The 25787-nt window shown below is 39.1% G+C and overlaps 1 protein-coding gene across 1 annotated transcript in view; it reads right to left on the bottom strand.

The window, feature by feature from the left end:
* ZPBP (zona pellucida binding protein) overlaps window positions 1-23792 on the bottom strand; it is a 38435-nt gene extending 14643 nt beyond the window's left edge. The window contains 5 exon segments of the mRNA XM_072851590.1: window positions 606-749; window positions 9376-9473; window positions 9475-9499; window positions 12596-12676; window positions 23672-23792. Of these exon segments, the coding sequence (XP_072707691.1) occupies window positions 606-749; window positions 9376-9473; window positions 9475-9499; window positions 12596-12676; window positions 23672-23792 (469 nt within the window).
* Between the last annotated feature and the right edge of the window lie 1995 nt (window positions 23793-25787).

Here is a 25787-nt window from a genome sequence, read left to right as displayed (position 1 = left end):
CCCCACAAGAATAAAGTATCCTTGAAAGAAGAAAAGGAAAGCTAGTAATGAATAAATGAGGTGGCCTTTACAATCTTTCACTTTATCAAAGATTTTTTTACCTGCTGACAGAAGGAAATGTAATCAGGACAGGAAAGAATAAGCTATAAATATTACATCATGAAATCATTAAATGACACTTACTTAAAAAAACACAATCAGGTAATAATTAAGGCATTAACGTATGAAATAAATCCATATGGCTGTGCTAAAATTAATCTCATAAAGAATAATTCAGTTTAAAGTTATACTAGTTTAACGTTATTAAGCATTACTGACAATTTGATTTGTTACATTTCATTATGTTTTATGTTTCTTTTTTAAAAAGAACTGTATTTGTAAGTTTCTCAGTCAGCCACTGAGCTTCTTTTAAGGCTCTGTAAATGACATTAAATGAACTGCCTGGTAGTAACTAATATTAAAAAGAATTTCCCAGAGAAACAGAATGTCTTTATCTCTGCAAATCAAATTCTAAATAAGCCTACTTATTTAAAAATAGCAACACACATTTTAAAAAATAAAACTTTTTCAAGGCAACAACACACTTACCTGGATTGATAACTTACCATAAATAAGATATTTTATTACAAGGTTTTTATCTGGTTGCATTGCTGTTAGGTTATAAACGATGGAACAAGTGTAAACTCCACTCAGGTTGAAGTGTCTCAATATTAAAGTTCCTGTTGGTGATATTTGCACACTGCTATTTTCTAGTAAACACAAAAACGAAATAAATTTAGTTGTTATCACAAGAAAATGCAGAAAGTAAGGGTCCAAATGGTCATTTACTGTTAAGCTGTGCACAAAATAATAATATTATGGATTCAGCTGAAGGCACAGAACTCAGAAACTGAAGCTGATTGGGTGTCACACAGTTCAGCATTACACAAATATGCCTTATTGCTGCTGTGTTTTTAAGTTTTGGTTGACAAAGCAGTCCTAGAAACCTGTTTTTATTTGATCTCAGACATCTGTTGTTCCCTCCAATACTTACTTCCAAGAGCAAAAAAACCCCAGGGAAAAAGGACGAAGTGGGGAAATAATCTGTTTTTATACGTCTATATAGTCAAACTGACTACTAACCTTTCAGTCTTTGGGAACTGCCTCATGATTTGTCCTAATTAGCTGCTGGTGGTGTTTAACTTGCAGTAAACTTAAAAGTAGGCAAGACAGAATGTTCAAGTTAAGCAAATATTGTATAACAGACCTTCCAAAAAAATTATATGTATATGCCAAAATGAGAATCATGTACATTTAAGACTGTAAAATAATCCTTCTGTATGGAAAGATATGCATTGTTACAGTGGCCAAAGTCTTAACACAACTCCTTAGTTCAAGGCAGAGAGGAAGTAGGATCCTACTTCAAAGGACAAATCATGAGCATGGTTCTTTAACTAGATTTTTAAAGAGAAAGGAAAGCCCTGATTAAGGTCAGATTTGGGCACTGATAATGAGCCATACAGTTGTCCCATGTAGCCTGCATGTGGGTTACATGATGACAGCTGATGAGTCCTTTCCTGACTTGAAAAGTCCTCAGGCAGTAACAATATAGATACGGGTTTCTCAAATAGTAATAAGCAGGCCATCCTGCTGGCAGCTGTCAAAGAAAACCTTAGGAACCCCTAGATTAGAGTAGATTATAATAGACTTCAAGGTAAAATACTCACTTCAATAAAATATTTTGAGAATGGATTTTTGTTTCCATTTTCAGATGCCAAAAATCTTTTTAACATCCTAAATAATTTAGACATTTATATAGACGATGGAAGCTTAGACAATTAGTGTGGTGCAAAAGCAGCATATTTTTAGACTGAAAAAATCAATGCTAAGGACATGAGATCTATACTACACACATTTTAGGGCTTTTACTTCAGACCAGTCCTAATCTGATTTTACAGATTGAGTGCGCATTATTTCTTGAAGCAAACCTTTCCAAATAGCTTCATCCAAAAGGAATCCAGTTTGTGCACTCAAAGACCAGACCATGATCCAAACAAAATGTGGTGAGTGGGTACAGTCAAGCAATTAACTTCAAAGCCACACTCCTATTCAAACTAACACGTTACTGTAGATGCACACTGATTTTCCTGGTACGCCATTTTCAGAAAGATATTGGGAAAAAAATGGCCTGATTGAAGTGCATCTTTTTACATACTTGGCAGGAGGGTGTAAGGCAACTTTGTTCCTCAAGAAACCATTCAATCTTTTAATTAACTGAATTTTGTCATATATATCACTGTGTTTAAAAAAAAATCAAGCGCTGGTTAAAAAGAGTACTATTAAAAAGACTGAAAGTGCAAATTCTTTGACAAGAATGCTTTGGGATTCCATATCAGCCTAGGCTCTCACATTAATGGCACACTGTCTTTCATTTTTTGGATGATGAAGAGGTTTTTAATCTGATTATGAACTACTCAGGATGCTAAGTCTATAAACTAGGATGTCATTTGCTACTGTATGCTGGAATAGCTATCAGATTAATATTGTCAGAAAAACAGCATAGATTTAAGAACTATAGTTCTGATTTTTGGCATATGCAACTGCCCTGTGTGGGCCAAAAGCAACAACACCATTAGCTGACTGAATAGCTGGAGCACCTTTAAGATATATCACAGACAGCTTTGCTATACTTATAAAATGCACTAGTGCACTGCAAAGATGACAAGAAGTCTGCAAAAGACAAAGCTTGGAAATCCAGTTGAAGAGATGTGGTCACAAATATTTCTTGATAGTACATCAACAGAAATAGAAAATTAAAGGGTTTTTCTGATGGATTGAGTCACTGAGTTTATTATAGAATTTTATCCTACCTTGAACAATGAATGCTTCATGTACCAGAAAAGATCAGAATGTTTACATAGTAACCATTAATTATTTTAATGGTATGTCTGTGTGTAAAGAATCTCCTTTTGGATCATGAAATCAATAGCATGTCATGTTGTTGGGTTGTTTGGGTTTTTTTTTCCTAGCATTATAAAAGAAACCACACTTAAAATGCCTTGTTCCATGGGATTATCTGGATGAATACTGCCTACTCAGATGAATTTGGGTTCACAAAACAGACTGTTAGCTTTAAAATTAAATTTTAGAAGTGATTAAGCTATCCACCCCTTTCTTAAATCTCATATTTTTCCATGTTATTCCTCTGCAGCAGGTTCAGTAAGACAGGTGAGCAGGATTTCATATCACATTTTGTGCTGTGAATGACATTATATGATTTAATGTGCCTGTATTACACAGGAGGTATTTCACATGCATGATGGACAAAAAAGCAATGTGATCAAGTTCAGAGGTTCCCTGGAATCAGTGAAAACTGGTATGATTTAAAACAAAACATAAGTTATTTTTTAATTCATGATAAGAGAGGAAGCTAGACCATTTTCCAGGATCCTCAGGAATTAGAAGGATGCAAAACAGAGCTATTCCTGTGAGAATTAAGTTACAGAGACTAAATTCCTTAACTTCCCATACCCTTGTATAATTATATTTAAAACTAAGTGTTCCTATATTTTAGTTTCTTGGTTTACTAAACTTAAAACCAACAGATTGATTCTCCTTCCAGTTCTTCTAGTGCAAAAAATAGTTACTCCCCGTCCTCCCACCCCATCTCTTATTCAGACCAGTTTTACAGCAGAACAACTTCTGTATTTTGAAATTATATATTAAGAACAAAAGTAAATGACAGCAGAATCAGGCCAGTGGACTTTTCAGAAACAGATTTTTCAGACATTTAGAAACAGCTATCAATCCAGATCCTAAATTCTAATCTTCAGATTAAACTGCTGAACATGTTCAAATTTAAATATGCAATATCTAAAGATGTCCAAATAGGTAATTTCAGTGATGAATTATACATGTACAGAAACAGAAGCTAACACGGTAGATCATAAACTTGAGTTCACCTGAAAAGTTTCATAGGAATGAAACACACTCTGTTTTGTAGTCCAGACAGGACTCTGACAGTCTCTCAGGAAACATGTATAAGTCATGTTATCAGTTATAACGATAGCATGAGTATACAGATATACACATCTATGAAAAGCAGCTTCATATTTCTTCTGATTTTCTTTGCTTCCCTCTCCACAGAAGAACTGTTTGATATACCAATAGTAGGTTTTAGAATATCTGGTGTTTAGCTTGTAGTTGAGAGGCTGAGTGCAGTATTTAATTTGTCAGTTGCTTTGTTTTACAAAACTATAGCACACACTTTTTTCAGTCCTATGAAAGGACAGTCACAATCTTCTGACAAAAATATTCCTTCTGTGCATATATCAGGTGGCAATGTGTATGAAAAGCAGTAGATTTCCTGTAAATCCAAATTCCTAGGTTCATTTTCACCAGACTAGAACAGGCCTATTCCAATGTCTGCATTCAGAAATAAAGATCAAAATGCTTTCGCTTTTTTGTTCTATTTAGCTGTTCAGAACACCATCAAAATGCTGTTTTCTGCAGTAAAACTTTAAGATCCAGAACATAAGAATCAATTATTTTGAATTTTTTTTCCTCCACTTAAAGTGTATTTTGAAAAACTTACTCTCAACTGCTGGTTTTGGCTGGGATAGAGTTAATTTTCTTCATAGTAGGTAGTACAGGGATGTGTTTTGGATTTCTGCTGGGAACAGTGTTGATTGATAACACAGGGATGTTTTCGTTACTGCTGAGCAGTGCTTACACAGAGTCAAGGCCTCTTCTGCTCCTCACCCCACCCCACCAGCGAGTAGGCTGGGGGTACACAAGAAGCTGGGAGGGGACACGGCTGGGACAGCTGACCCCAACTGACCAAAGGGATATTCCATACCATATGGCGTCATGCTCAGTATATAAAGCTGGGGAAGAAGAAGGAAAGGGGGGAAGTTCAGAGTGATGGCGTTTGTCTTCCCAAGTAACCGTTACGCGTGATGGAGCCCTGCTTTCCTGGGGATGGCTGAACACCTGCCTGCCCATGGGAAGTAGTGAATAAATTCCTTGTTTTGCTTTGCTTGTGTGCACGGCTTTTGCTTTCCCTATTAACCTGTCTTTATCTCAACCCACGAGTTTTCCCACTTTTACTCTTCCAATTCTCTCCCCCATCCCACCAGGGGGGGAATGAGCAAGCAGCTGTGTGGTGGTGCTTAGTTGCTGTCTGGGGTTAAACCACAACATCAACCAGCCCAACAGCTGTTTGAAAACTTCAAAGTACAATTTCCGCATCTTGGTACAAAAGAGTCACTATGCTAAGTGAAGAAAAATGACTTGCTAATTTTAAAGTTGTAGTGATTTTAAATTACATTTTGTGTAGCATTTAATTTTTCATTACTCTTTCAGCTGCACATAAGTGGACTGGAACTATCTGTGAACAAAGCTGCTTGTTCAAAAACAGACCTGTTTTTTAATAGCTACAGAAAGAAAAGTGTTTACTGCTCTTTGTGAGCTTTTACTGTAGTTACGATGTTTGATGTATATAGCTAGACAGACTTTTGGGGCACAAAACACCTTCTTAGGGTGTGTGTCAAGGGCTGGTGTGACTGAAAGAGAATCTGATTTTTCTAACTATGACAGACAGTACAATGAAAGATAGGCTCTTTTCCAACAGATTTTGTGCTTAAATAATTGCATTCATTTTGAAGTGTTCTTAGAAGCAGTATTTTGTTAGTCTTCCCTAAAACTCAATTCACAATTCTACATTTCCACTGAAAGGATTCTTTATTTCCTACAACCACACTGAAAAAGTATGAGATAATGTATCAAGCAAGGTTTATGAATCCTAATTTCCTGCTGTTACGGAAATTCGTTATGATAGATACTAGAAGACTAACTAGTCACACTAAAACCCAGATGATTTTTACCACTTAGAGAGGGTTACACCTGTTCTAAAAGGAGGCTGAATGATCAAATTCTTTTACACAGCAAACATTTCATGACCTAGAAACTTTAAATAGCTTTTTGTCTGCTATACTTTTTTCTCCGAGTCAAAAAAAAAATGAATGTGACAACAGCCCTAGGAGACTAAGGAGTATCTTTGTGGTATTTACCCAAAATTATGGTGGCTGAAGCTGAAGTCCTCTCATTACCTCTTTTTAAAAATAATTTTTCTGAAACCTCTCTCATCCCTATCGAAAGTTATGTCAGGAAAACACAAGTTTTCCTCTCTTACTGAAATGTTTTTTGCCTGCCTGCCTGCTGCAACAGAGACCTAGTAAACCTGAAGTTGCCACAGAGCCAAGAACCTCTGCTACCATAGCTTTTTTGCTAGTGAACCAAGGTTGACATAGCAACTCGGGATACTACTGAAGCAATGTGCCCAAAGAGATTTAAACCTGTCAACTGGAAGAAGTCTGAGGTCTCCATGGTTTTCTGTTCTACACTGTTGAAACTGCAGTTTGAGTAAACAGAAGCCAGAGGAGTGAAACAGGCAATTTTTGTTAATTGTGAATCAGGAGGTTGTCTTCTGTCTGATCAGATTAAGCTCAGTACTTAAACACATGACAATATACCTGATACTGTGTCTGTCATGCATCACAGACTGGGCATCAAAATATATCAGTTACAATGCAGGACACTCAGCTAACCAGAATATATCCATCCCAAGGGAGATTAACGGTTTCATGTAAAATGGGGTAGCCCACAGGCCTAAGTATAAGCAAAACCACCTATACCACTTTGAGGCAAAGAATGCTAAACATTTTTTCTGAGGGCGAAGCCTGTTATCAGATTCAGAGCAAAAACACAGTGTAGTGTTAGATGTCATATAAATGTGAAATGCTCTACAATGAAGGCTGGCATGTAGAGGATTAAGAATGAAGAATCACAATGCTGTAAATGGTATTTCAGATTGTGTAACAGGAAAAGTTACTTGAAAACATAAGACCAAGGACAGAGTTCTGATAGACAGCAGTATAGGCTAAGAGGAAAGCAAAAAGGATTTGGAAACACTGCCATTATAAAAGGATGAATGGTTCATAAACTAAATTGTAAACTAAAATAAGAGATAAAACATGTTTATAAATTCATCACAATGCTTATTGTCCTTTTTAAAAATGAAATTACACTAAAGGGTAAATGAGACATACATGGAAGGAAACAAAAAACAGAACTCAGGTTCCCTGCTCAGACTTGGAAAGATATTGCTGATGAACCAGTCATAATTTCTAAACAATCCTAGTTACGGGAGAAAAATAACATATATATACAAGTAGCCCAACAGACTCCATGCAGAAACAATGATTTGGGGGTTTCACACCATACTAGCAGATTAGGACAATGATTTCACTAGAGGCATCTTTCTGAAAAACAATGTTTAAATTCTCCATGAGCAGGTTAACCAGAAGTTGAAACTGGCAAGGGATGTGAAGGGCCAACAGAAACACATGCAATTGAGGAAGAGCAATAAAAATGTTGGCCACAGGTTGATTGGGGCTGAATGACCTAGTGACAAATTACATGGAAAACACTGAGGTACACAACGCCACCTTTGTTTCACTCATTCCTAGCAAGGGCTGCTTTCCAGCCCTGCCCCAAGCTCTACCACAGTTTAGGGGAGATGCTACAGGGAGAGAGAAGTGTGATGTTAGGGACTTAAGTGAGCTGGACGTATACAGGTTTGTAGCCCAGAATGAGATATATCTGAGGATGCTGAGGGAGCTGACTAATTAATGACTGTTGTCTGTTTTGATGGTGATGAGGTCCCCAATGACCAGAAAGACCAAAAAAATACATCTATCGTAAAAACAGGCAAGGAAGAAGACCCAGGGAATCACAGGTCAGCCATCCTCACCTCAGGTCCTGCAAAGATGATAGAACTGCTGGAAGTCATTTCCAGACACACAAATGCCAAGACAGTGATTGAGAACAGGCAGCATCAATTTGCCATTGGCAAATCATGGCTGACCAGCCCGAGCATCTTCTGGAATTAAATGACTGCCTCTGAGGATGTGGGGAAAGCAGTAGATGTCATATACACTGAAAGCCTTTAGCAAGGATTTCAGTATGATCCTCCATCACATCCTTGTAGCCCATCTGTGGACATATGGACTAGACAAGTGGAATACAAGATGGATGAAAAACTGTCTGCATTGTCATTTTGAAGATTGGTCTACCTAGCAGCCAGTGATGAAGAGCTTTCCTCAGGGCTGATAAAAGCACCAGAACTGCTTAGCATCTTTACCAGTGGCCTACACCACAGGACTGAATGCCTTGTTGTCCAGTATGCAAAAGATATCAAATTGGCAGGGGGGCTGATACACTACAGGACATTGCTTCCATTCAGTGGGACCTTGCACAACTAGAGAGGCAGTCTGCCAGAAACCTCATGAAGTTCAACAGTGATAAATGCAAAGTCCTACACCTGAGAGAGAATATGAGCAGCAACATATGCAGACGGGAACCAGGTGACTTGGGAGCAGACCTGCAAAAAAGTACCTGGGAGTCCTGGTGGATTTTAAACTGAACATGAATCAGAAACACACTTTTGCACAGTGAAGGGTAACTGCATACTGGGCTGCATTAGCAACAGTATATCCAGCAGATCAAAATAAGTTATTATTCTCTCCTTACTCAGCACTCATTTGGGCACTCTGGAAGACTGTGTCCAGTTTTGACTCCTCAGTACAAGACAGATACTAAAAACTGGAGCAAGTCAACAAGAAGGCTTCTGAGATGATTAGGGAGTTGGAGCATAGGACAAGAGGCAGAGGAAACTGGGATTTTTACCCTAGAGAAGTCTAAGGAGGGAATTGCAGTCCTTCACTACCTAAGGGGAGATAACAGGGAAGAACAACCCATACTTTTTAAGAGGTGCACCACAAAAGGACAAGTAGCAACAATGACAAGTTGCAATAAGGGAAATTATGATTGAAAATAAGAAAAAAAGAGGAACACGTTGCACAGAAAAGACAGAAAATCTCCAAGGATAGAGATTCCCCAAACTCAAGTGGTCAAGGCCCTGAGCAACTTCATATCTGAAGGTAGTCTGTCATTGAGCAGGCAGTTGGGCTAGATCACACCGCCCATCATCCTGTTACTCTATCCTTGTAGAACACTCCCAGCTGTCTCTCAGTGCAGCAAAGAATGTCATCCTCAGCCTCTGTTGCATCCAACATGCCCTGCTCCGTCTAGTACTCTTTAGAGATGGCACTATTCTTTACAGAGATCTGAAAATGTGTTTTAGTTTGGTTATCTCACACCTTTCTTTCTGAAAAGTGAAAGTTAATTTGTACGATATACATAAAAATGCTCGCAAAGTATCCTCAGTTACTTCTCCATTTACATTCCCACTTTTATAACCCTTGTGCTACTTTAGGGGGGGAGCGGGGGAAGGGGAGGGAGTGCGAGGGGACATGTAAGAAAATAAATCCTTACCTGAAGAAAGAACACCACCTGGTCCATTCCACTGGAATACTGGATCAATCAGTTCTAAGTTTCGCAGATGATTTGTAAGACATAAAATACGTGGACTTGTGATTCAGCTTGACATAAACTTTAACTGAAAAAAAAAAAATCATTAGCATCAAGTATTTATCAATGGTATCCTAACAGTGAGCTATATAAATTTCAAGACAGTGGTTCAACAATGATCTTGAAAGGAGTTCTAATTTTGGCACTGGTTCTGTTATCTCTACCATCAAAATGAAATACAAAATACAGGTTTGTTTTCTCTGGAAGAAATAAATAATAGAATTCTTTCTAGTCCTAGGCTTATCTGGTTGTGTAAACAAGAAGCACAGTGCACTGTAACATCCTCCTGAATGGAGTACGTCACTTAGTAGGTTCTCACAAGCATGGGCTTCTATGGCGTTCTGTCTCAATTGGTCTCCAACACACGCATGGAGAGAGTGAAGTTGCAGGATACTCAGACTTGAAAGCTTGCTGTTTCCATTCTATTAGCAATTGGCTTTTACCAGTGCACGATGTATGTGCTTAAAAAGGGTTTAGTGTTGTAGCTCACTAAATGGTGAGCTGCCTATTGTTTAATTCAGACATAATCAGATAGGAAGCAAACTGAGTAAGGTAAGGATTTACTTAGTCTTTTCCCATGGTAAAGCAGGTGTGCATGTCTTCTATGCGATTTGTAGCATACAGGTGCTTCTAGATCTTCAGTTGTTTCTACAAACTATGTAGTGTAGTCATAATCACTTCCATAATATGCAGGATTTCAGTGTGTACAATTCGTTTTATTTCCCTTCGCACTGACATTCTGCAAGGCATTTGTTCTCTTCAGAAGCATGGGATGCTAGACGTTTATGCTCCAGTGAGGTTTAAACTTGAATATACCATGCTCTGTACCAGGCTACCCTAATGCCACAGAAAAGCTACAGTATAGTATAAAACATTACAGCTACTACATTTGTGATTTGGAGAATCTGACTAATGATTAAAACTGAATCAGATAAACAAATTACCACAATGTTATCTTACCATTGACTATTTCAGACTCCCTGCAACTGGAAAACAGTTTAAGTATTTGTTGCAGGAAGGGATTAATGCTCAGAAAAACAGTTTTCACTTTTCCATTGTGGCAACTGGCGGTAATGCCACCACAGTTCTCTCTCCTCTCCAAGTATGATTGTTCACTTTTATTAAAAAATGAAAAGCCACTTACATTCACATTACAGTATTAAGTTGTTTAAACAGAATAAAGACTTAGATATAACATTTAATATATAAGAATAACTTCAGAATTTTGATAGTCTTGAGATCAAGAGGTATGTCCATCCCAGCTAATAACCAGTTCTTTACAGTATCCTATATTGCAGAAAACAGCAAAGTATGTATTTTCAATTGTACAATAGGATATCAAGGAAATAAATGTAATTTACAGGTGGTGTTTCAGGTTTTAACCCTGAAGCATGAAAATTAATATGAATTCCACATGTTAATGCAACTGCCAATATGATTAGTCTTTTTTCCATTACAAATCCTTAATACTTTTTCTCAAAATTTACTAACTGACTGGCTTTAGTAATAGTCTGTTGGGGCAAAATTGTATACATTGCGTCTCTCTCCCACTTCACATTTTGTTTTTTATTTCCTCAAGGTTGCTTTGTTCTGTCTTGCAGCAATATTTTAAAAAATTACATATCCATAATAAAAAGTAACAAAATTATGGTGTCATTATTATCATAACCTGCCAAGATGGTAAATTCTGTCCTGCCACTGTAAATTTCCATGACAGTTTTGTAAATGTGTATCATAGGTATAATATAACAGAAGGGCATCTGATAGAAAATAATGGCTAAAAAAATATCTACCAGGTATAACCTTCTTCTTCTTCTTTCAAAATAAAGTCTTACTCTTTTAATTAAAGTTCTTTGCTTTTTTAAAAAATTTGTTCATATTATCTCCATTATAAAAATATTTACCTTAGATAGTGATCCAAAAAATAATGTTTATGTCAGGTATTTTTAAAGTGCAGGATTTTAATAGTGTAGCATTGTATTTAACCAAATTTTGGTGAAAAAAACCCCTCAAAATAGAGATGTTGCCCAGCATCCCAAAAGAACACTGGAGCCACGTCTAGTATACTCACAATGGTCTGTCCCAGAGAAGGTGGAAATATTCTTTATTAATACTAAATTGTTTAGAAACAGAGTTGGGATAAAACATTTTAATCTTGCCTTCTAACTTTCAACTTGCCCTGTGCCATTCAAGTAGTAGCCATGTTTACAGACATGAGTCAGATTACACTAATAGAATGAACCTTTAGATCACTCAGAGCCGTTATTTAACATTAATGCTAAATAATATTATAAGTTAAACTACTAAGAGAAACCTTTAAAAACAAATTATTTCCCAGAATTGTTTCACCTTTGAACAAAACCTGGTGTGTCTAAGAATTTGTACCAAAAAAAAGGTCAAAAAATGTTGTCTTTTAGCATTCCCCCAAACAACAGAAGTATCACTTCTAGATATGCTACTAGTAAAGCTATAACTGGAAAATGCACATGGAGAAAATTATGGGGAAGAGTATTACCAAAACCAATGCAGCAATATGCCTTTAGAGAAAAAGCAACATGAGTAAATAAATGGCAATGAGAAACAGCCTGGTCTTTAATTTAATTTTCAGATTTTCTAATAATTTTGTTTAATGAGAAAAGAAAGTGATAATATTCTGGAGTTAGATGGATTTAACTTAGAAAGCAATTAATTCTTATCTCTTCTTAATTTTTGTTGTAGAATATAACATAAATTTCAAGTCTCAGGTTCTGTGTACATAACAAGTAAGATGAAGTCAGAATATCTACAGTGCAAGAAAGCAGCATTTTGGAGCAAGAGCCCTACAGCCAGGTGGAAGAGTACACAGAACATTTCTATTTTTATAACAATTACAGAAAATATCTTGGTTTCATAAAAATTATGGGTAAGAATAAAAAACCTATGAAAAATAAATTCCAATGACAGAAATATATGCTGTGGGATAGCCTATTAAGTATACATCATTCAGTACAGAATTGTAATTCATTAAACCACTTAAAACCATTTAAAACAATTCAACAACAAGGGATACTATAAAGAAGGGCCTTTTCTTGTTAAAAACAGTATTTTCACTAAAATTTGTTACATTATGTTTAAAGAAAAATACCTGGAAATACGACAGATCCCACTATTTTTAAGCTATTGTGTCTTGGCCCTGCACTTCTTAAAAATCTCTTTGTGGGCTGAACTGTTAAAAGATAAAACAATGACATTAATACAACTATTTATCTGAAAAAGCAAGCAGCATACTTTAGGTTAATCTACGCCCTTTAATAGACTTATTCATCAGTGGATATTAAGTTAATACTTGCCTAATGTCTTATACAATGCATGACTCTCATTAAAGCAACAAAAAACAGTAACAAAGGCCTGATATAGAAAAAGCATCCTTATTCTAAACAGCACTTAAATTTAGATTTAGTTTTAAATATATTCATGTTTTACAAAAGAACGGTCACATTTTAAATTAAGACTGTCCAAAATGGGGATAACGGGAATGGGCACTGTCCAAAATGAGGAGAAAATTTAGCTGCATTGTTATGATACCCTCAGTCAGGATGTCAGTCAATGTGTACACTGATCATTAATGAAGTAATGAGTTTGGGTTCCGTCATGATTGTGATTTTCTTAATTTCCCCATGAAAAGAAATATAAGGTCTTGTATGGCTATTTTAATTTTCATTTCTTCTATTTTAAATAGAAATTAAAAACATGTTCATAAAGTTTGCAAAGCTTTGCAAGATATACAAGGCTTCTGAAGGAAAACTGGAGTATCTTTCTGGTGGGCATTCTAGTACAAGTCAGACCTGAGTTTCTTTTACAGAGTTTCCAGAGATACAGAACTGAAGTCAGCAGAAAGATAATGGCTATTAGACCTCTCAGCATTTTGTGTTCTTTGTCTCCACCTCCTGCTTGGAAAGAATGTGGGCTACTGGGAGTTAAGGTATGCTCGTGATTTCTAATTCTTTCGGGGAATCTGGGAAAGAAAGTAAATAACAAAGGAACAGAAAGCCTTGAATACAAAATACAGCAATAAAATACTGAACATAGCAGCAGCAGCAATTATTTTATGAAGATGGGCTAAATAATTATGTGGCACCAGATCAGTGGTTGTTGCTAACTTAGGTTCAACATTCAAAACCAAAAAGCAACAATAAATACTCTGGTAAACTGGTTATAGATTAAGGCATTTATTGGGGGCAATGAGAGTGGGGTTGAGTCCCATCTTTGTTTCGATTTATCTTTATTTAAGCAATAATGGTAAATTATCAATTCACCCCATCTATTATACAAATGGTAATTGTACTTCTCTACAGTATTGTTATGGAAAACAGAAGCAAGGCAGATTCTTCAGCTATCAGGACAAGAAAATCAAGGTAAGTTAAAAGAGCTGTCTGTACTTGTCATTTCAGAATGTAAGCAGAGTACACCACTGAAAATACTTAGAAAGTAGAAAAAAAAAAAAACTTGCTTGAGAAAAAAAAAAGAGAAGATAATCATAAGAGTAGTCTCATATATGATGAATTTCTGTGATTAACAGTTTAATTTACTTTGCAATACTTCTTCACTGTGTATCACTTCCACAACTTTTTGGGGGGAGCAAAATTTTTCAAATAACTTTCATTCTCCCCAAAGACCTCCTAGAAGGATTGGAGAGTTTTTATTGGAAAACAAAATGGATTCAACATTTCTCACTGGAATATTTATGTTAAGTCTTTTAGAATTCTGCTGCACTGGCAGAAACAAAACTAATTTTTCACTAAAATTCAGCTGCTGAAAGAACATGATCAGGTTCTCCACTGACAAAAATCAGCATATGCTTTGATTTTAATCAAAGCATACTAATTTATAGCAAATTACAAATCCTACCTGAAAAACAGCCTGTTTTAAAATTCCTTCTGCCACTATTATCTGTCCACATGATCCATAAATATTTTATGATCTGTCAAGTTGATTTATGCATCGTAATTGGAAAGGAAAAACATAATCCACCAAAAACAAATTAATGAGAGAAAAACTGAAAACAACAATCTTACACAGAAAGTATTCAAAGTTTATGAGAAGGCAACTGGACAAATGCATCTAGAAAAGTTAAGCATTGCAAACTGACAAGGTATAAGCAGATATACATAACTTTATGGGATGTTTAGGCACTACTTAATCAATGCAGAAGGAATGTAATATTTTTTTACAATAATAATTTAAACCCAAAGATGGAGCTCTTGAACTGTTTCTTTAAAAAGAACTAGAAAAAGTGGAAACAATATGGTTACTGAAGGAAGATAATCTACAACTTCTGGAATTACTTTTTTGGTCTCTTCAGTGACCATGCATGCTAGATTTTGAGGAAGTCAGCTTAAATGCTCTTTCATGTGTATACATGTTTCATTTGCGTAGCAGCCATTTCAGTCAGTAAATGTTTCTGTCCGCATATGAATCCCAATTCTCATACACTCTTTTCCTCACTTTCTACACTGCCTTTTACATTTTTTTCAAGCCTTTTTTCAGGTTTCCTACTTGAATTCATTTGCTCTCCTCTTAATCACCTGGAATTTAAATGGCACTCCCTGCAGCAATTTCTAGCAAAAATGATCTTCCAGTTTTCATTCTCTATTTTAAGAGTGCATATGATCAGGTTAAAAAGAAGCTTTTCATAGAAAAAGTATCAAGAGGTCATTAAGTCCCACAGAAAGAGCAACAAAAGCAATAACGGACAAGGCACGTGCCTAAACTGCATTTTAAAGTCATTAAATATATTATTCCACCCCTTCAGTTTGAACCTGCACTTAATAAGCAGTGAGAAAAGCTAAATTTCACTCATTTTTGAGAAAAATAAGTGAGATTTCTGAATTAATTCCCCCAATTAAGTTTTTCAAGCAGGCAAATGCACTAGGAATACATAGGGTCTGATTTCTCATTGTCTTGTAGTTCTTACAGGCATAATACAAGGTGTGAGCAACGGTTCCTTTTGCAGAATAACACAGATGAAGAAAAATTGTTTTACATCACTATCAGACACATGACAGTTTAGGGTAATTTATCCCCAAGTCCAGGGTGATTCAAACTTCCCAGCTGCCTAAAGAGCCGTTCCCAAAGACTGGAATTCAAGGGTACATTTGCCATATAAAGTAGCTATGTTACTTGAGGATTCATTGGGCGACTTTAAAATCTGATGGAGTTAAATTCAACTACTAATTTATGCCACTGAAACAGGCCCAAAATCCTGCAGAGAGTTAAATTTAAGTGTAAAATGCTAACACCCTGTTTGATGCGTTTAAAATCTACTTGGCAGATGTATAAATTCTACCCAAACACTGTGAGAAATTGAGCTCATGTATTTCTAAGGGGTTCTGCCTATAGAGGGAAGAGTCTCAACTGGAGATGAGAAGTAGCAGGTGGATTGTACCTGCACAGACAAACAACCCCTCCTGCTTCTCCTCCCTGGTGGGAGGGAGTTGCAACAGTGCCAGGTAAAGAGGGGTTCCTTCCCACTTCCTGCCCAAAGGAGGAACCTGGGCAGGTTAGTACTGACGGAATCAGCATTCACTCCTATGCCCATTGAGTTGAAAGGGAATGCCATTCACCCACTTAAAGTTTCACGTCAGGAATATTCTACTGTTTCATAAAATATTTTATTCTGAATCTTTTAGTCTTAAAATGAACATTAGAGCTGCAAAATTAATCATCTTCAAAATAATTCATCAGAAAATTAAATTTGGTCTGAAAATCGCAGTGGCAGGAAACAGAGTTTAAATGGGCCTTACATAAACAATCAATTTATTAATTAATAAAATACTGTGTTACTAGAATGTTCAGTTGGCATAGTTTCAATTCATTTCTTTACAAGTGAAAATTCTATGAAGCGATGGGAAAAGATTTATTTAAGTTATGGTAATTGCTAAAACTTTTTTCAAAGTAATTATGGTTTGAGATAATTTTTGTAAAGAGATTTCTGCACTGAAAGAATATATAAATAGCAACGCTACTTACTTAAGTTATTTTTGCTCAATCATGCTAATAGTCAAGTGTTTTTCTATATCCAAGTATTTTAATTGCAGCTGGCATTTCTAAGCTGCCTATTGATGGTAAGTGCTGTGCATAAATATTACCATTTCTATTACTAGTCATATGAAAGTCATATAGGAGAAACCAAACTTCAGTTTCTAATCTGTCTCAGTTAAGTTTAACCCTTTTGACAAAAAGCCTACAAGATATGAACCGTATTATGTTTTTCAAGCCTTCATATTTCCTTTCTGACAATTACACCACTAACACATTTTGTAAGTTAAAAAAGAGATGTTTTTCCTTATTATATTGCAAGCTAAAGTTTAAAATGTTGTATCTTTTCAGGAAGGTGGAAACTTCCTTCAGATGGCTCAGAAAAGTCAAATGTAAATAAGCAATTTTAAGAAACATGCTCCACATTGTCCTCAAAAAGTTTAATTATTCACTTAAGGAAAAACACATAAGCCAAAACCGTCAGCGTTAGTAAACAAAAAAAAAAAAGAAAAATCCTTAAAGAAAAAGGTTCATATTCTTTACATCAGTCTGAACTCAGACTACATAAGTAACACCCCAGTGCAATAAAATTGAAATAAGTGTCTTTTTTGGAGTTGACAGTGTCTATTATGCCTATTAAAACCAAAGACAGAAGAAATACTATGACAACAAGGTTTCAGTGAACATATACTGAAATACTGCACATGGTCTTCCCTTTTTTTGTCAGAGAGTAGAAGAACTTTGAACTTCACCTCTGATCTTGTTCCTAGAAAAGACCTTGACTTTGTAAAGGAATTGGTGAAACTCGATCATAACCAGATCATGGAATAAGAAGATCTGGCACGTATGCACATTAATGTACAAATTAAATAATCTAGTTTAATACTGTCAGAAAGCCTAAGTGATTTACTACAGTCAAATTTTAAAACCTCACTAGGAAGCAGAGACTGTAATTTCAGGGCATTCCCAGTCTTAGAGTTGAGAGGCCATACAACTGAATTTCCCAACCAGTAACAGCTGACAGCTGCAATTATGCACACAGTGGATACAAGATCAGCACTAGTACACCAGAAATGTACAGTCTTGGTATCCTACCACATAACTATTTCTGTACCTCAGAGCCTTCAACAAAGTGATGCAGCTCTTTTAGCCGAGTGCCAAAGTTACCAGCTACTCACTGTCCATGCAACTCGCCTCAGGCGAGTGTTCGACCCCCTCAGGCATGCAGCTTCTTTGCTACACAGGAAGGAGAAATACCCCTCTCCCCAGCACTCACTGTTCATTTTTGAGGAAAAAAGATTACTTAGATAATCATTTAGCTTTCCTGCATCCATCTCCATCTCCACATGTGGAAAATAAGCTTAATTCCACTGGTGGATATGGTGGGTGTAGGTGGGCAAAAGTGTCACCAAAATTGGGAATCAAACTCCTTAACACCAATGTAGTACTAAGAAGCAGGCATTCTTTATTACAGCGCCGGATGCACGGGGGATCGTTCCACCTAGCGTGCATACCGCAGGTTACATCAGCCGAAACTTATATTGTCCAGTTACATACATATGCATCAAATTTCCTGGAATGATAATGCATATTCATTCTATTTCCTGGAACTAATTATCATATTTGCGTGGTCATTACGCATGCGTCCTTGAGCTCCGAGGGGCTTCCATGGGGGTCTCTGGTGGTCCTTGGTGGCCGTACAGGTGTGTCCTTTAGTTGACCCCTTCTTCTGGACATGCGCAATCCCACCTTGCTTATGTAACTTGCTCCCCTTCTTCATGGTGCATGGTCCCTAACAATGATTTGGCACCCTTAACACAAACCAATTATTCTAACCACCCTTGACTCTTTGTCAAGATGGGCTGGGGCTGTACTGGGAACATAGCAGCATGTCCGTACTACTCCTTGTCCAATTGTCTTTGGGCATAGTAGCATATCCATAAGCCATAGGTGTACAAACACAATATTAAAGCATTGTCTAACCTGCTCCTATCTCTATGTTGCTTAGTTACAAAAGAACAAACTAATAATTTTGGTTACTTCTGGTTACATTTCCCCCCTTTGGAAGTTTTGAAATAATCATCTTTTCAATACTTCCACTCTTAATCTTTCATAACTCAACATAAGCAGGTGGCTTCTCTCCCGGCATTGGTGTACGATGCTTCATCGCTGATTTCTGTGTCAACGTTTTCTTTAAACATTGATAAACCAAACAAATCACCAAAACAACTGTAATCAAAATGATTAGTGTCTGTAACAACTCAGTTATCCATCCTTTAAGAGGAAATCCAAAACGTTCCAAAATTTGGCGTAACCAATTTGTTTGCATTTCCCTCCTTAAACCTTGAGTCTGCTGTGCCACCCTCTTCATATCATCTATTTGTTCATTCAAAGCAGCTGTAACATTTGGGATGTGCACACAGCAATCTTGATTTCTGTAAATCCACAATCATCACTTCAATTCCCCCATGTGTTTCTCTCTTTTTTCCTCTACTATTTTATCATTATTTGTGGGGTAACTATGACTTGTCTGGTGGATGTTACCCACCTCATTTTCTACTACTCTCAACTGTTCTGCCAATAATCTATCCAATTTACCATAATTTGGTTTCGGGGTTGGAAGTTTTACCTGTTTTACTGGTACCAGGGCAAGGATGCTTTGCTCCACTGCCTCTCTAGCAGTTTTATCAGCCAATCGGTTGCCCACATTTACCATGGTTTGTCCAAATTGATGTGCTTTACAATGCATTACCACTACTTCCTTGGGCTGCTGGATGTCCTGGAGGAGTTGAAGAATTTCTTCCTGAGCTGACAACAGTCCTCTTTCCTTCCAGATAGCTCCATGTGTGTGAATCTGCTTTCTGTGCTGATGTATTCACAGGGAGAGCTTCAGCTTTCATCACTTGGGGTGGTGGTAACCACTGCATACCCCGCCATCCGTTTTCCATCTCGGACAAAGCTGCTTCCATCCATAAACAGCTCCAAATCAGGATTAGGCAACGATTCGTCCTTCAGGTCCTGTCTGCTAGAATATACCTGTCCAATAGTTTGCAAACAATCATGGTGTAAAGACTCACCCATTTCTGAGCTCAAAAACATTGCTGGGTTCGCTGCTGTTGTAGTTTTAAGTTCCACATCATCCAGTTCCAAGAGAATGACCTGGTATTTAAGCATGCGGCCTGGGGACTGCCATTGCCCCCCTTTTTGCTCCGAGACAGAAGCTACCATATGTGGGACATAAACGGTAATTTTCTGCCCCATGGTTAATTTCCTTGCTTCTTGGATTAAGAGTACAGTTGCTGCCACAGCTCGCAAACATCCAGGCCATCCCTTGCTGACATTATCCAATTGCTTAGAAAAATACCCAATGGCCCGTTTCCAAGTTCCTAATTTTTGAGTCAACACACCCAAAGCAAGATGTTATCACTCATGTACAAACAATTCAAAAGGCTTTGCTAAATCTGAGAGTCCTACCACAGGTGCAGACATCAAAGCCTTCTTCAGATTTTTAAAAGCTGTCCAACACTCAGGTGTCCACAACAGGTAATTCTCCTGGGATCCTTTCAAAGCTGCATAATTGAGGATCCACAATCGACACCACCTGACCATACCCAAAAATGTCCGCAATTCCCATATCGTTCTGGGTTCTGGAACTTGACAAATTGCTTCCTTTCTGCCTGCTCCCAATCTTCTTTGTCCTTGCAAAATTTCAAAGCCTAAATATGTCACAGTCTCTTTCCCAATCTGGGCCTTGCTTTTTGATACTTGGTATCCTGCTTGTCCCAAAAATTCAACAAGCTGATGGTCACTTGTAAACAGTCTTCCCATGCCTCTGTTGCTATCAAGAAGTCATCGACATACTGCAATATTATTCCTTCTGAATTTTCTTTTTTTCCATACTTCCAATTCCTTTGCCAACTAATTACCAAATATTGTAGGACTATTTTTGAACCCTTGAGGTAGCACTGTGCAGGTGAGTTGTGTCTTGCATCCAGTGGTGGGGCTTTCCATTCAAAGGCAAATATGCCTGGATATCTTTGTCTGGAGGCATGCAGAAGAAAGCATCCTTGAGATCAAGTACAGTAAACCACTTCTGTTTTTCTTTTAAGGGTGTCAGCAAAGTATATGTGTTAGCTACTACTGGGTGAACGTCTTAAACAATCTGATTTATGGCTCTTAAATCTTGAACTGACCTATATTCCTTGCCATTCAGCTTTTTCACTAGCAATATCAGGGTATTATATTCTGATTCACACTCTATCAATAATGCATAATTCAAACATTTCGTTATTAATTCTTCCAACCCCTTTCTAGCTTCCCACTTGATAGGATACTGTTTTGTCTTACCGGTTTAGTTCCAGATTTTAGAACAACCTTTACTGGTTCCGCCAATTTAGACCGACCTGGAATTCCACTAGCCCATACCAAGGGTGTTACTGCATCCTCTACTTCTGCAGGAATTTCTTCCTTTGGTCTTGGTGTGTTCTGTAACATAAAAATTCTCGCTTCCACAGCTTTTGATTCAGGTATTAACAGGTGAGTCTCCCCATTTTAAAAAATTATTTTGTGCATTCAATTTACTCAATATATCTCTTCCTAACAAAGATGATGGACATTCTGGCATATACAAAAATTGATGAGTTACCCATTGCTTTCCCAATTTGAATTTCAGAGGTTGTAAAAACCGCCGATTTTCTTCCACCCTGCTCCCCCAACAACACTTATAGTTTTATGACTAAACCCCCCTTTGCATATATTTAATACCGAATATGTTACCCCTGTATCAACTAAAAATTCTACTTCATCATTCCTCAGCTTTAATGTAACCAGGTGTTCAGCTGGGGTTGACTCCCCTGGTCTCCTTCAGTCCTCATCATTCAGAGTCATCAACTTAATTGCCTGTAGCGAAAGATCCAATTCTCTTACTTTGGGACATTCCCTTTTCCAATGCTACAGGCAGAGCAACATCATCTTAAACTCTTATTCCTTCCCTGTTTTTTCCAAAGTCAATACCATAAAATTTTACCGGATAATCCCACACTGTTTTTGCCACTCCAGGTGATTTCTCAAAGCAAAAATAAATACCTCATAAGCTATTTAATCTCATTTACCTTCCCTTTTGCAAAATAACATTAATTGCAAGATGGTATTATATTGCGATGGACTATTCTTTGGCCATTTCTCCCCACCTTCCAAAGTATACATTGGCCACCAATGATTGCAATATTCAATTAACTGTTTCTGAGTCAAAGGATCACCCCCCAGATCTTTCCAGTGTTTTAAAATACATCCCAAAGGTGTTCTTTGTGGGATGGGTTTCTTGCTTGGAAATGTACCCATCTCCCAAACGACTAGTGGTTGTGATTGTGCACTATCACAAGCACGAGTCAGAGGGACCCCAACCCTTGTTGGAGCTCCCTCTGGGATTCCAGCCCCCTGCCAGAAATCCCAACCTTGGAGACTTCAACCCCCCATTGAAGACTCCCCCTTGGGCCCTGCTCCACAGGCTTTCGCCTAGCAGAGACTTACCAACCGAGGTACCTCTTAGCCCAACCCTGCGTAGCTTTCGCCGTGCCTTACGAGCAGGCTTTGGTGGGACTCTAACCCACGTCCTACCTTTGGTGGGACTCTAACCCACGTCCTACCTAAAGTGGGACTCTAACCCCACGTACTGCCCAGAGTGGGACTCTAACCCACGTCCTACCTAAAGTTCTGCTATCCATTAGAAGAATGCCTTATTACCTTGTTCCAGGGGATCTTGCTCAGAATTCTTCGGTCCAGGGATCAGAGGTTCTCCCCGAGAATCCCTCGGTGCCGGCTGGAGATCCTGCGATCCCTCGGATCCGTCGAAATTCAGAAGCAGCGTCCCATCTGGGTCGCCAAAACTGTCACCGAAATCAGGAATCAAACTCCTTAACACCAATGTAGTATTAAGAAGCAGGCATTCTTTATTACAGCGCCGGATGCACGGGGGATCGTTCCACCTAGCGTGCATACCGCAGGTTACATCAGCCAAAACTTATATTGTCCAGTTACATACATATGCATCAAATTTCCTGGAATGATAATGCATATTCATTCTATTTCCTGGAACTAATTATCATATTTGCGTGGTCATTACGCATGCGTCCTTGAGCTCCGAGGGGCTTCCATGGGGGTCTCTGGTGGTCCTTGGTGGCCGTACAGGTGTGTCCTTTAGTTGACCCCTTCTTCTGGACATGCGCAATCCCACCTTGCTTATGTAACTTGCTCCCCTTCTTCATGGTGCATGGTCCCTAACAATGATTTGGCACCCTTAACACAAACCAATTATTCTAACCACCCTTGACTCTTTGTCAAGATGGGCTGGGGCTGTACTGGGAACATAGCAGCATGTCCGTACTACTCCTTGTCCAATTGTCTTTGGGCATAGTAGCATATCCATAAGCCATAGGTGTACAAACACAATATTAAAGCATTGTCTAACCTGCTCCTATCTCTATGTTGCTTAGTTACAAAAGAACAAACTAATAATTTTGGTTACTTCTGGTTACAAAAGCACTGACAAGTATTTAACAAAACCCACGGGGGGAAAGCTGGATGTTAAAGGGCACAGCTCCTGTATTATGGAACAGCACACCCCAGATATCAACACAAACTTAAAAGTACCAGGCTGTAAAGAGGGTCACATATGTAGTGACACACACATCTGCTTTTGCAGAACAGTATAAATAAATGCATGACGGCAAGTCTGATGAGGAGCGGCTGAGGGAACTGGGGCTGTTTAGCCTGGAGAAAAGGAGGCTGAGGGGAGACCTTATCACTCTCTACAGCTACCTGAAAGGAGGTTGTAGAGAGGGGGGTGTTGGTCTCTTCTCCCAAGGAACAAGCAATAGGACAAGAAGAAATGGCCTCATGTTGGGCCAAGAGAGGTTTAGACTGGATAGTAGGAAAAGTTTCATAAAGGGTTATCAAGCATGGGAACAGACTGCCCAGGGAAGTGGTTGAGTCACCATGCCTGGAGGTATTTAAAAGACGTGTGGATGTGGTGCTTACGGACATGGTTTAGTGGTGGACTTGGCAGCATTAGGTTAACGGTTGGACTTGATGATCTTAAGGGTCTTTTCCAACCTAAACGACTCTATGACTCTGTGATAAAGGCATAGGCAGGGAGTGAAATCAGGAAAACCTGTAAAATTCACACCTGATACTCCAGGCAGGGCAGGGACGGGAGACAGCGAGCTTTTGGAGCTGCCACAACCGCCTTCCCCGAGCTGCACGTCCAGGCCCTGCGGGGAAGGAGCAGCCTGGCTCGACCCCGCCATCCCGGCACCTGCCCGAGGCCCCGGGTGTTATCGGCCTGAGGCGAGAGGCCCCCCGGCGACTGCCGCCGGCCTGAGACGAGTGGCACTCCGGCGACGGCCGCCTGGCGGCGCCACCCCACCGCCCGGGACGGTACCTGCGGGGTGTGCCTGCGGCGGGACCAGCAGCAGGAGGAGGAGAAGGAGGCGGAGCTGGAGGCAGCCGGCGGCGGCCGTTGCCCGGCGGCAGCCCCGCGCCCTGCCGTGCGCCTCACGCCGCATCGCCAAAGGCCCCAGCGCGCGGCAGCCGTTAGCCGCGCCCAACGGCCGCCCGGCCAGGCGCGCGGGGCAGGCGCGGCGAGGCGAGGCGAGTCCGGCCGCGCCCCGGTGAGGGCGAGCCGGGGGGGTGGAGGTGGCATCGCCGCCCTCCGGCCTTCCCTGCCGTGACCCGCCGCGGGGAAATCAGCGGCGGGGCTTTCCCAGCCGCAGGGACAGCCCTGCACTTGCGTCTCTGGCGAAAGAGGAGAGGCGGGGGGAGGCTTTCACATCCTCAAACCCCGGGGAAACATCTGCCGCCGCGGCAGCTCCATCGTCAGTCGTCCAGCTGCCGGGTTATACATAATTAATCCCAATCCATTAATGCACCGGCACGCCCGCACCTCCGCTCCAGGGGCAGCTCCTTTGAAACAGCCAGGCCTGCGGTGGTGCACCTGCACCTGGGGGTGGCCAAAGGTACAGTGAACTTGCTTCATGCTCACTGCAGTTGTTCCTAAAAAGAAAGAGAGCATGGAAGTTTCCGTTGCAAAACCAAAGAACTGTGCTGATCTAGTCACTGTCATGAGCATTTACAGCTGTGCTGCTCAGTCTTTATTGCACTGCTACAAAAAGGCAATTAAGAAAGTGTCTGGAATCCCCGGACATGTGCAGGTTTCTGTGTGTTGTGGTTTAGCCATACTCGGCAGCTAAGCACCACACAGCCGCTCACCCACTCCCCTCCAGTGGGATGGGGGAGAGAATCGGAAGAGCAAAAGTAGCCCCAAAACATAGCCCCATACTAGCTACTATAAAGAAAATGAACTCTATCCCAGCCAAAACCAGCAGACTGTGGCATAAGAGTAATTTGTAGAGGTTAAGAGTAATTTGTAATAAGGTTAGAGAAAGGATTTTTTGAAAGAATGGAGGGGGAGAAAATGAGTTATCTGGGAAGCAAAGTCTGGCAGGAAATTTCACTCTATTGGAAAATTTGGTATGTTGTTACTGTGCCAGAGAAGAAAAATAGCTGTTTACATCAAAGAACCAAGAAGACTGCTCCACAGGAATCTGAAGCAAAACAAAAGGCAGACATCTAGTAAAGAGGACTAGCTTAGACATATGACCAGCTCATCCATGTGCTTCCTTAAAGGATCCTTTCAGGATCACTCCTGAAAATTGATAGTAGAAATAATTCAGCCTTACTTTGCAAATTTACTTCTCAGGATAATCTGGACCGAATCCCTGTCAAGAAAATCCAAGATAAATCTTTAATTGCATTTCACTCTGCAAAATGAATGCAACAGAACATTAGTCATCCTTGCAATGTCTTCCATCCTGTACCTTACCTGGGTCCCATGTCTTCACCTCTCCCACCATTTCTTTCTAAAGCTTTCCAGGAGAAGGTAAGCAGTGGGGAAAAAGGTCAGTCTGCAACATGGGATGTTATTTCTTGTGTAAACCTGATTATATTTGGTATGGAGATTACCGAGTGTCAGTATATATAGACACCAGTATGGCATTTTAAAGGCTTTTTACTGGCAGAAGTCAAATTTTGTCAGTATCTTTTCACTAACTTGAATGTACAAGTGTGATAGAAAGTGGACACAAGATGTGTCAAAGAGCTCTGTGTTTTCATAGTGTTGGCTTAGCCTTACAATGCTGGTACTGCATATACAATGTTCTTAGCTGTCACTTTTTACCCATTTTAGTTCTTGTGACCTATATACGAAAGCTGTATTAATAAAGAAGGAAGCTTTATTTATTTAT

This window comes from Ciconia boyciana, chromosome 2, assembly GCF_034638445.1.
Source record: "Ciconia boyciana chromosome 2, ASM3463844v1, whole genome shotgun sequence".
NCBI lineage: Eukaryota > Metazoa > Chordata > Aves > Ciconiiformes > Ciconiidae > Ciconia > Ciconia boyciana.
This window is presented reverse-complemented; position numbering and strand designations above follow the sequence as displayed.